This window comes from Vigna angularis, chromosome 9, assembly GCF_016808095.1.
Source record: "Vigna angularis cultivar LongXiaoDou No.4 chromosome 9, ASM1680809v1, whole genome shotgun sequence".
Classification (NCBI taxonomy): Eukaryota; Viridiplantae; Streptophyta; class Magnoliopsida; order Fabales; family Fabaceae; genus Vigna; species Vigna angularis.
In genome coordinates this window covers 26,116,338-26,128,903 of record NC_068978.1, presented here as the reverse complement: position 1 = coordinate 26,128,903, position 12,566 = coordinate 26,116,338, and the positions used below count along the sequence as shown (strand labels likewise).

Genomic DNA, 12,566 nt, shown 5'->3' with positions numbered 1-12,566 from the left:
ATGTATGCCAACACCAAAGTTCTCTTAGCCCTTCCCAGTACAAGCTTGTTAGGTTCCTAGAAGTATAAATCGAATTCTCAACAGTGTAAAAGTCTTCTTAACATTTGTGTTGCAATTAGGTCTACTAACAAAAAAATCTTTTTCAGAATAGATTCTTGTCAAATAAATAATATTTTGCAAATATTTTAAAATGCTGGGTTTAGGATTTATTCTAAACATTTGGTTACGGCCATATTGACAAACATATCATTTCAAGTGCAAAAGACTGATACAGAACACAAACACATTCCGAGCACATAACATCAATTAAAAGCTACAGAAAATTTACTTACATATTGAAACTCAACTTAACCAATGAGAATAGAAGCATGCACAGAATTATACAATCACCTGACAGGGTGACAAGTCGAGCAAATCTCATAAATGCAGTGAATATTTGTTATTCACTTAAAAAAAAAGGTTGGCCTTGATCAACTGCATTCAAATCAAGAACAACCAAAACATCTTCTTAAAGAAAAAAAACTAGATGGCTGCGGTTCTGCATCAGCGTCTGATTTTTTTTGAGGAAGCTGCTTAAAAAATGCTTTCACAGCTCCCGTCACTCCATCCTCATTTTCCATGGCCTTAGCAAGTTCAATTGCACGTTCCTTTACCTGGAATAATATTAAGCAAATGTAATGGTTATCTTTCAGCTATAACGCACCCAAGTAAAAAAAATTCCACTAGGTTTGCATTGCTTGGCAGAAAACGTAAAAAATTAAAGTTTTCCTCATTTGCAGCCTAACTTTAAAATGGCATAGTCAAGACATATACCTCCCAATTACCCATTCCGACAAATACAAAACAAATAAGTTAAGCATAAAACGGGGTTTGACATAAACTAGAGATGTATTCTGGTCCCAAGTTTTCTTTGAGGCACTCACACCCAGATATGTTGCGCGTGTGAGTCACATGACGAAAGAGAGCGTGTGCACGGACACTTACAGTGGCTTCCAGCAGATCAGTTAGCAATGCAGGGGGTGCAGGAGATTTGGCATGGATGCATGGTACTTATCACTCACAATGAACGGACGAAGAGAGGACTGAATTGTTATATGTTGAATTTGTTCCTACAGAACATTTTGAACAATGCATAAATATTGATGCTGAAGCTGAAGTGTTGTTAAATCCACTATTTACACTTCACTCAAAACCTATTTCCTTGTTCCCCCCTCTATACCGGTCTTCCTCCATGTTTTTGGTACCACATGTTTTACACAACCTCAGCTGGTTGAGAAAAACTTTCTCCTTAGTCATTCAAATGTGTCTTCATGAGAAATCATTGCTCTAAAAAAGGTATCGATGTTTCTCTTTCCTTATCTTCATAGGTATTTTGTGTATGTTGACGTCAATTACTTTACTTTTGTTCCATATCATACAACTGTTCATTGTAATAACTCCCAAAAGCACATTGTGGGAGACACCCAAGCATATTTGCCTTTAATCCTATCTTTAATGAGAAGACTCAACATATTGACGTGGATTGTAATTTTATGAGAGAAAAAATGGAGTTTGGAGACATCACCAATGCATTTGTCAACTCTAATAAACAATTGGCTGATATATTCACCAAGTCACTAAGGGGATCAATGATTAATTATACTTGTAGAAAACTCAGCAGATACAAACCTATATGCTCCATCTTGAAGAAAAATGTTTTATAGTTACAGAAATAAGAAGCTAATCCTATATAATCAGAAATATTGTTTAAGTTATATAAATAAGGAGATGATCCAATATAATCACAAAAATCGAGATTATATATATTATTAGTAACTTTTTTATCTACTCATTTTTTATCAGAGGATATCCAATCTCCTCTATTTATTGTATTAATTCTTTTTTCTTAATATGAATAAAGCGCATGTGTTGCCTTGGAAACATATAGTTTTAACCAATGTTTCCATCCTCCCAAGATTTTAATAGTCACCAATAAGTGCTTCCAATGGAGAGATATAGGTATAGTGACAAAACATTGGATAGGAGAGGCAGCTGGTGATAACTAAAGAAATTATAGATTGAACTAGGGATCAAAAATAAAAATAAACAACTTTACAAACAACAATGGAAAAATCATATGTAGAGTCAATGGGGTCAAAACTAGTACAATAGGCTACAGAAGAACACTGGTTACCTTTACTTTCCGTATGGTGCATATCATTTGGCACAAAATTCAAACTTTAAGTGTTGGAGATCCCATAGTTACTAGAAATATGATTAAATTATAACATGCAAACTTAACTTTATAAGTCGGTTTTGAAGTTGAATTAGACATAAAATACACTTTCTAGGAAAAGTAAAAGAAGACTAGGACCTCTAGAAAGAGTTTGCATGAAAGGTCGAAAGAAGACACGGACCTAGTGACTCCAATGGAAGACAAACTAAAAACATAGAAGTAGGACAAGGAATAGGAAATACTCGTGAAAAGGACTCCCATCCCACAACATAGAAGAAAGGAAAAACACGTGCAAAAGCAATGGGGAAACACTATAGCCTAAATACTCCTTTTGACGTGTGGTGGGACTAAGAAACACATTTATGGCATGTGTAAATACCAACTTGAAAACAAAGAGCATAGCTGAATATCTGGATATTATTGGCTTCATAAAAAGCACCAAATGGGACATGTATTGAGGTACAAAGAACAAGAAAAAGAGGAAAAAATTATCCTAAATCTAGGGCATATCAATTCGATATTCTATAACACAAAAAGCTTTCCTAAATACAGAAATCCTTCCCACAATATATACACAAACATAATAGAAAATAAAAACAGAAGATAATCTACACTAAACTCCAATGTATATTACAATTTTAAACTCTTTCTAGAGGTCCAAAAGTTATTCAAGTAAGATATCAATTTTGAGTATTTCTCGAGATAGACATTAGGAGAGCAATTCACATATTATTATACGCAAACTATATTTTTATATTTGCTTTATGAGTTTAGCTTCAATATTTACTTTTATAAAAGTTATCAGTAAAATTTTTGCATACAATTTTTTTATTCCATGAAACTTATATTTACCTTAGGATCTAGCATAAATTCTATTGCACCAACCAACTTTGGAAGCGAAAACTCATCAACTGGGATAGGTGGAGGACCAACTCCTCTAGCATGTACTCTTTCACCCCAAAATGGTTGATCGCCAAAAAAGGGAACTATCGTTGTTGGGCACTATCACAAAAGTATCCATATTAAAAACATTATCAGAAGACATGATAATATTACAAATAAAACAACAAATTTCTTACGGCAGCTTTGAGCCCTGCAGCTGTTGTTCCAGCACCCCCGTGATGAACCTGCAAAAAATGGGTAAAACTACAAGAATAAAAACTTGCAAATAGATAATTGACATAAGATTTCATTCGTAAATATACTAATGTAACCTGACTCTTCTACATGCACGCAGCCCTAAAATAGTTACATTTCTCTCAAGTTTTGGAATTCAGTGAATTACTCGAGTTAAGAATCACTCAACAAGTCCTATATTTTATAAAAAGCAAGAATGCTAGTGTATCATTGTACTAACTGCAATCATAACTAGGTTGGCATCCCAATCAAGTATCAAGAACATAAGAGTTGTTTGTTACTCAGATGCTGATTGGTCAGAACTCCTTCTGAAAGAAGATCTATTTCCCGATATTGTGTCTCCGTTAGTGGTAACTTGATCTCTTAGAAGAGCCAGAAACAAAGTGTTGTGACAAGATCTAGTGCAGAAGCAGAACATAGAGTGATGGCCTCAACCACTTGTGAACTCGTTTGGCTTAAGCAATTGCTGAGAGTTACAATTTGGAGATTTCACTCAAAAGATACTTATATGTGACAATCAGGCTACTTTTAATATTGTTCTAATCTTGCCTTTCATGAGAGGACCAAACACATTGAGATTGACTGTTATTTCATTCGAGAGAAGATTGTATCTAGAAAAATCAAGACTTAGTTCGTTAACTCGGGTGATCAGTTTGCAATTTATATGCACCAGCCTGAGGGGGAGTGTTGGATATCTTATCTTTTATGTTTTATTTTTTGTTTCTTTATGTTTAGAAATAGACTTTAAGCTTAACTCAACCTCACAAAACCGACTTGTAAGGTGACAGTTGCACCCACTTATATACTCCAAATTGGACTTATCTCTAGTCGATGTGGGACTTCCAACACACCCCATCATGCCAAAGTATATACATTTCGTGCGTGGGACTAGACATTAATGGATAGGATAGGCTCTAACAATGACTCTGATACTTTGTTAAGAAATGGACTTTAAGCCTACCTTAACCCCACATTGACTAGAAATGGACTTTAAGCCCAAGCACATTCAAGAAGATCTAGAGTATCTATGCAAGGTGAAGCAAAACTCTTTCTCTTAGGCCATCATGTAGCACCTGTAATAGATTAGGAGTATTTAGATCTTGTATTAAGGGTCAAGTAGTGTAGGATTTCTTTTTAGCCCTTGTAATAAGGGCCAAGTAGTGTAGGTTTTTGAACAATCTTGCTTAAGTTGTTGGGCAATATTTGTGCCTAGCTTAAGTGATGGCATACCCCCTAGCCATGGCCAAGCACTTTCAAGAAGAGTTGAAGTCATCTATGGAAGATGGGCCTAGTCTATCTCTATTGGGCCATCATGGAGCTTCTAGTAGAGTAGGAATAATTTGGGCCTTGTATTTTGGACCAAGTAATCTAAGATTTATTTGGGCTTTGTATTATGGACCAAGTAGTGTAGGATTTAATTTGGGCCTTGTATTTTGCGCCAAGTAGTGAAGGGTTTTTAGACCACTTCAGTCATCAAAGGTCGAGGCCCAATGTTGACCCAAGTGGACGTCCATGACATAGGATTGACCAAGGGGTCAAAGTGTTGAAGAGTATAGGCAAAGAATTATATGATGAGGGCGGGAATTAGAGAGCAGGAAGAGACAACTATCTCTAGGTTTCTTAGTGGTTTCAATCTTGAAATTTGAGATAAAGTGGAATTGTTGTCCTACCGGGACTTAAATGATTTGGTACAAATTTGCATAAAGGTAGAGCAACAACTCTTGAGAAAAGGTTTGAAAACTCTCCACTCTAACTCTAGTAATAAGAAAGACTACAAGAGGGAGGGTAAACAAGTTGAAGAAGAAGAACCCTCTAGGAATCTAGGAAAAGAAAAGAGAGAAGTAAGGGAAAAAGAAAGACCAAGGGTGGGAACATCATCTCACACTCGCACTAGTGAAATTAAATGTTTCAAGTGTCTTGGTAGAGGTCAGATTTCATCACAATGCCCCACCAAAAGGACCATGATCTTAAGGGGTAATAATGTATTTAGTAGCCAAGATGAGGATAGTGATAGTGAGAGTGAGGAGAGGGGCAGAATCAAGAAAGATGTCCATCCTTGCAAAGGAGAACTTATTATGATAAGAAGAGCTCTTCACAATCAACCTAGTTCTCAAGAACTAATACAAAAAGAGAACATCTTTCATACAAGTTGAAAAGTTTTAGAAAATACATGTTTTCTTATTGTGGATAGTGGATCGTATTGCAATTGTTGTAGCCCTAGGTTGGTTGAGAAATTAGCATTACCTATCTTACCCAATCCTCAACCTTACCAACTTCAATGGATTAATGATGATGAGTCAATGATAGTTAATCAACAAGTAATGGTTAAGTTATCCATAGGTAATTATAAGGATAGTGTGCTGTGTGACATAGTACTTATGGATGCTTGCCATACTTTGTTAGGAAGGTTTTGGTTATTTGATAAATAATTCATACATAATGGCTATACCAATGAAATAACCATCACTCATAATAAAAGAAAGTTTGTACTTCATCCTCTCACACCTTCTCAAGTGGAAAAGGATAAAAAAACAAATAAGAAAGAAAATAGAAAAAGAAAAAGATAAAAAGAAAAATAAAGACTCTTCTAACAATAAATGTTCCAAGTGTCAAGAAAAAACACAAGTCTAAAGAGTGCCCCAACAAAAGAGTCATTAATCTAAGGATCAAAGACTTGTGAGGAAAAACAAAAGAGGAATGAGAAGTCAGTTCAAACACACATACATTCAACACAAGGCAAACAAGAGCTTCAAAGAAAATGCTCTCAAAAACCACGTCCTTGATCACTCATTTGATCAAAGGTGTAAAATCCTTGGCAGCTACATTCTTCATATACTTATTGTACTAACCCTTGTACTATCTTGTGTTATAAGTAGAAGGGTATTTGACCGTAGGGGAAGAAAAGACAAACATCTCCAAAAAGAAGAGGATGTTGCCATAAGCCAACTTGAAGATTTGAGGACAAATCATTTTCAAGAGGGAGGGGATGATGACATACCCTCTAGCCATGTCCAAGTACTTTCAAGAAGAGTTGAAGTATCTATGGAAGATGAGCCTAGTCTCTCTCTTTCTTGGGCCATCTTGGGCCATCAAGGAGCTTCTAGTAAAGTAGGAATAATTTGGGTCTTCTATTTTTAGCCAAGTAGTCTAGGATTTATTTAGGCTTTGTATTATGGACAAGTAGTGTAGGATTTAACTTGGGCCCTGTATTTTGGGCCAAGTACTTACTATTCATATACTAATTGGGTAGGATCACCTTCTGATAGAATATCTACCCTCGGGTATTGTGTCACCATTGGTGGTAACTTAATTTCTTAGAATAGTAAGAAACCTTAGCAGTCAGTTACTTGTCTTGACATTTCCTTTGCAATCAATGTGGTGAGTTAATTTCTCCATTCCCCATGTGAAGATCATTGGAATGTAGTCATTCGTATATTAAAGTAAATTAAAGGATCTCCTAGAAAATGTTTGTTATATAGTTCCAATAACCATACAAAAGTTGTTTCCTATTCAGATGTTGATTGGGCAGAATCTACTTCTGATAGAATATTTACCTCTAGGTATTGTATACCCATTGGTGATAACTTAATTTCTTGGAAGAGCAAGAAACCTTTGCAGTCAGTTACTCATCCTAACATTTCTTTTGCAATCAGTGTGGTGAGTCAATTTCTCAATTCCCCATGTGAAGATCATTGGAATGTACCAAAGTAAATTAAAGGATCTCCTAGAAAAGGTTTGTTATATAGTTCCAAAACCATACAAAAGTTGTTTCCTATTCAGATGCTGATTGGGTAGAATCTCCTTTTGATAGAATATCTACCTCCGGGTATTGTATATCCATTGGTGATAACTTAATTTCTTGGAAGAACAAAGGGTTGTGGAAAGATGTAGTGTAGAAGCAGAATATAGAACTGTGGCCTCAGCTACTTGTGAACTTGTTTGGCTTAACCAATTGCTTAAAGAGATACAATTTGGAGATGTCACTCAAATGAAACTTATATGTGACAATCAAACTGCTTTTCATATCAATACTAATCTTGTCTTTCACGAAAGGACCAAACACATTGAGATTGATTGTCATTTCATTCGAGAAAAGATTGTATCTAGAGACATCAAGTCAGAGTTCTTTAACTCAAATGATCAGTTAGCAAATGTTTTCACTAGGTCTTAGGAATTGATTATATTTGTAACAAGTTTGGTACATATGATTTATATGCACGAACTTGAGGGGGAGTATTAAATATATTTCATTTTATGTTAATTAGGGAAACATACACTTTTGCTATTGTTTGATATTGGTAGATATTGTTGATATTGTTTTTAACAATATCTTCAATTTAACATATTTATGTATCATTCTTCATTATAAATATATTACTCTATGTGAGTTTTAGACACAAGGGAGATTAATCCTATACTTAGTTTTTCTATATTTAATAATTTGCAACATTTGTAATATATTATCAAAAAGAAGATGGGGCACCAAATCAAACCCATCAGCAAGAAACTAAACAAAGATTTCACGGTCAAGCATATGTCGAAGGTAATTAGGAATTAGGCCATCAAATGATGTAACTAATAATGCAATTGTTAGTAAAACAAAAGCTTTAAATAATTGCTTTCTATCTATTTATTGGACTCTGTGTGCTCTTCATACACTAAATCTTGCTTTAAAGAATACATATGCAGCTGAGAATTCAGACAAGTACTGTTGTTTACCAAGACTGTTTTTGGATTACCCAAACCGTGGAAGATGCAATTATTAAAATTTTCATCTTGAGTCAGTCAATGAGATTGTCCATTTTTAACTCATTGAATTGCTTTCCTTGCTCCAACAAGATTTACCTTCACTACTGTAATGCTCAAAAGATTTATGCAATTGAAAAGAGGACTGCAAAAGATGATGATTAGTGATCAATGGTCTTCTTACAAGGAAGATGTTGGAAACACAAATTGTAAAGGATACTTTATTAGATGACAATTGGTGGGATAAGGTGGATTACGTACTTTCTTTCAACTACCCCAATCAATGATGTTTCTACAAGACAATAAGAAAGTTTATTCTCTTAACCTAGTGAATGAAATGTGGGGTTCAATGATAGAAAAGGTGAAAAGGGTCACATATGACTGAGAGAGAAAGGAAGCTCAACATGTTATGAAGTGGTTAATTCCATATCAATTGATGGATGGACAAAGAAAAGAATAGCACAGTTCTTCATTGTCTAGCTCATAACTCGATAATATTTTTATTTATGCATTTTTCTAGGATTACACAATGTTCGATAAAAATGAGTAACAGAATTTTTTATTATAGGTATTATAGTAATCAATGGCTAAGTGAAGATTGTAACTAAGTTTCTCCACATCAAGAAATAGAACTTGGTAATGAAAGAGCAAAATTTTTATATGGTAATTTCTTGATATGAATGAAAGGGCAAGGGCAAGGTTTGGATGATCTTGATTCTTTGAATGATAGGGGTAACATGAATCGAAAAACTTTCTGGTTAGGTGTTGGTCTTCATGGTTCAATACTTTAAAAGGTTCCCTCAAGTTACTTACACAACATTGTTTTCATCTTCATGTCGTGAAAGAAATTGTAGTACTATAAGACATGCTACTACGTAAAAAATTTCAATAAACAAAAATACTAGATTAAGTATGCTGAAAAAGATGCATATGAATGGAAATTAAAGATTCATTCAATATACAAATGATGCTGCCTAGAAACACTGAAACATGATTATGTAAGCTTTGTACCGAACAGACTTTCCAGATTTGTGAAACAGCAAACATCAGCTGCAAGGCCACGATTATCCAACAAATTATGACTTCGACCGACTTAAAGAGTTTGAAAGTTCAATAGACATATGATCTTTTATTCTAATAATTCAATGTGACTTGTACTACTATAATGGATCGACTAAGGAAAAGTATAATCGAAAGGAAATATTTAGTTTCTCGAGAATTTAAATTTGGAAAAGTATGTTTCGCATGTTTAATTTACTTTTTTTAAAATTAACATTCTTAAGAATGGTCTAGCCACTTTTCCTGCAAAATGCATCCTCAAAATAAAAGTTTTATAGAGAAAAAAAAACAGGTAACTCTAAAGAATTTAATGTACGACAAAGTAAGGATTTTAGTAAAAATAGCATATTACTCTTTAATCTTTAAAAAGGTCATACAAATATTTCCAAAACTATTTTTAAGAAAACAAACAAAATTTAGTCAGCCCTAAGAATCACAATTCACACTGTTCATGATTCACCAAGAATCATAATTTTCGGGTATGAAAAAATTTCCCTGGTACCAAACATCCCCTAAGAATAACTAGATAGTATAGTAGTCTTACCACTGCCTTGCAATGCAAGAAAAGCCAATCATGAGGGACACTATCCAATAAGTATATTGAGTCCTTTGGTTCTGTCACTGGGAAGAAAAACATGTTGAAAAAAACGTAAAACTAATACTATTCCATCAAGAAAACAAAAAATAGAAATATTCTTACAATTCCCAAGTCCTCCCCATCCTTTATTGATTATGCCTCTCTGTCCAGTGGTCTCCAGTGCATCTACAATTATTTCTGTCATCTTTTTTGGTTCTTGAACAGGCTGCCGGAAAAATGAGAGAGTAGAAATAACATTAAAAACATTATTCTTGTTCTTAAGAAAAATAAATTTAATAAAGGAGAAGGATAAAAGTCAGGATAAGATGATAGGACTTTAAGAGTGTATGAAAGGAGGAAGAGAAATTAAATGAAATAAGATGTTATAGGCTGATCGGCTGTTAGGAGATTTAGGAGGTCTGTTGGGACCGTTGGGTGGTTAGAAGTTGGGTGGTTAGAAGTTGGCTGTCAGGAAGGTTAGCTTGATAAGGGGGCCGGGGTGTCTAGGGACAGACATGTTTTTGCTTTGTAGTATCTGAGACAGGACCATTGCATCCTGTGTGAAGGGAAAGTGTTCCCTTGGAAGTGTTTGGTCTGTATACATTGTATTCTTTGTCTTCAAGAATAATATACAGATTGTTTTCAGTGTTGCTGTATGTGTGAGAGAGAGTGTTTTTGCGTGAGTGCTGGATTTCTTGCTTCGAGAAATCTATTAAAAGATATCCTCCTCAATAAAATAATAAAAAGATGTAATGTAACAGATTTTTGAATTGTGAGTTAATCCACCACACATTCAGCTTTATGCATAATAACAATTAATTACACAAGGATACAATCATTAAGAATTCCTATACAATAATCGCCCTACAATATTTCTAACTTTCCCTATTTATTTTTACAATCTTTAATGATACAAAATTATAACAAAGAAAAACATAGAAACGAGGTTAAGATATCCTCACGATAAAACTATTAAAAGACAAACTTACAAAAAAAAAACATAATATCTATTCTATATTTAATAGAGTACGTTTTCATTAAAAAAGGATTTTTCTGCATGCTGTGACATTGAAAGCAGGATATTTAATACAAAACAGGATTCTCTTTCCGTATAAGAATATCAAGGAATCCTAAATGAACATTGGATTGAATTAGATCAATACCAAACAATAATGATGTGTAAAACAAATGTTGTCCTACATGCTCAAGTTGTGGAAAGGGGAAGAATCTTTAAATTTCTCTGTTAGAATATTTACCCTATTTATCATGATTATATTGGGTCTAGGGTTACCCTATTTATCATGATTATATTGTGTCTAGGGTTACCCTATTTATCATGATTATATTGTGTCTAGGTTACCCTATTTATCATGATTATATTGTGTCAATTTATTTTTATAAATAGAAGATTATGAGAGGGATCAATCAAGCCCTTTAGAATTATTTTACAGTTTAATTCTCAAGTTGGTATCAGAGCAGGTTGTCTGAATCTTTTCTGCCTTTGCTGCCGGTGGCCCGTGGCCGCTGCCACCGGCGGCCTTAAAAATTTCATCTTTTTTTAAATACCTCAATGAGCAATCCTGTTCTGGTTTCTATCTAGTCTCCAAATCCTAGTTGTTGTCCGCAATTGTCCGGCACTGTTTGTCGCTGTCAGGCACTGTTTGTCGTTCTCTGGTGCCGTTTGTCGTTGTCTGGTGTCATTTACCGTTGGCACTATTTTTCCACTGTGAGGAGCTTTCCACATAAGTTTGTCACCATCAACCTCTGTTTCCTGTCATTCCGACATCGTTCGCTAATGCCCGCCACCGACCACCGCCACAGTTTAGTCTGGCGACCAATAGATCTGGATTGCCTCCTTAAGCCATGGTCAACCCTGCCTGTGTCAAGGGCTAGTTCTCATCCAAGCACCGCCACGTGCGCCACATCTGTTCAACCTCCGTCGCCGCTACCATCTTGTTTTCTCTGGCGAAGTTAGGGGTTTTGTGCGCATCGAGGAACGTGACCCATCCTTGGTTGTCGTTGCCTCATTCTCCTACACATGCAACGTCACGCACAACTTCTCTACAATCAGCTTCCAGCGTATGTTTGTCACGCGCCACCTTTCTGGTGTCGAAATTACACTGTGACACTACCATTTGTCTCGTCGGAGCCTCCTGAGTGCATTTTGGTCCTTGTTTCTTAGTTTTGGTGATTGTAACTCAGACCTAGGGTTTTCTCCTTTGATTGTTTTGGAACCCTAAGTCCTTCAGATCTCTTATTCATCATTATTTAACTCATCGAATCATGTTGAGTCCATATACGTCCTTGGTTCCTGATTTCAAAGTCAGCAGACCGCTCTTGACGCCACTTCGTCACTTTTTTCTTCAATCGTTATTGGTCACTTTCTCCTTGGGCCCGAGTCTAGTTTGTTTAGCCCGTAGTTCTTGTGATACAGTATTAAGTATCACCATTTGGGAGTAGTCCAGCACAAAACCTTTGGACCTCCAGCCTAAATCATGAGTACAACCCAATCCATGTACAAATCTTAGGAAGAAAAGAATTACCATCCCTTTCGGAAGTATTTTTTATGGTAAAAAGGGAAGAAACTCGAAGAGTTGTCATGCATGATGGGGTATCTCCAACACAGGCATTGCCATGATAATCGAAAAGAGAGTACACAAAGGAACAAATGTCGGAGGAAAGTCGTTTGAAAAAGGTAATCGTGGAGACTATTGTTTATACAGTAGATGATTTGGATATACCAAGGAAACAAACTTCAAACACCATGTGAGAAATAATGTCCTTGAGCGCATGGGAAACAACAAAGGGTATGCTCAAAGATGGGTAAATCAT

The 12,566-nt window shown here is 35.3% G+C and overlaps 1 protein-coding gene across 4 annotated transcripts in view; it reads right to left on the bottom strand.

The window, feature by feature from the left end:
* Window positions 1-306: 306 nt before the first annotated feature.
* LOC108347368 (sterol 3-beta-glucosyltransferase UGT80A2) overlaps window positions 307-12,566 on the bottom strand; it is a 46,364-nt gene continuing 34,104 nt past the window's right edge. For 2 of the 4 annotated variants that reach the window (XM_017586555.2, XM_017586556.2), the window contains 5 exons: window positions 9,858-9,960; window positions 9,702-9,778; window positions 3,295-3,342; window positions 3,068-3,217; window positions 307-653 (listed from right to left, as the gene is read on the bottom strand). In XM_017586555.2, coding sequence (XP_017442044.1) covers window positions 486-653; window positions 3,068-3,217; window positions 3,295-3,342; window positions 9,702-9,778; window positions 9,858-9,960 — 546 coding nt within the window. In that variant the 3' untranslated portion in view covers window positions 307-485. Of the gene's footprint in view, window positions 654-3,067; window positions 3,218-3,294; window positions 3,362-7,801; window positions 9,401-9,701; window positions 9,779-9,857; window positions 9,961-12,566 lie in introns of those variants that run through there. The other 2 variants (XR_008245195.1, XM_052868264.1) reach the window with 2 other exon arrangements.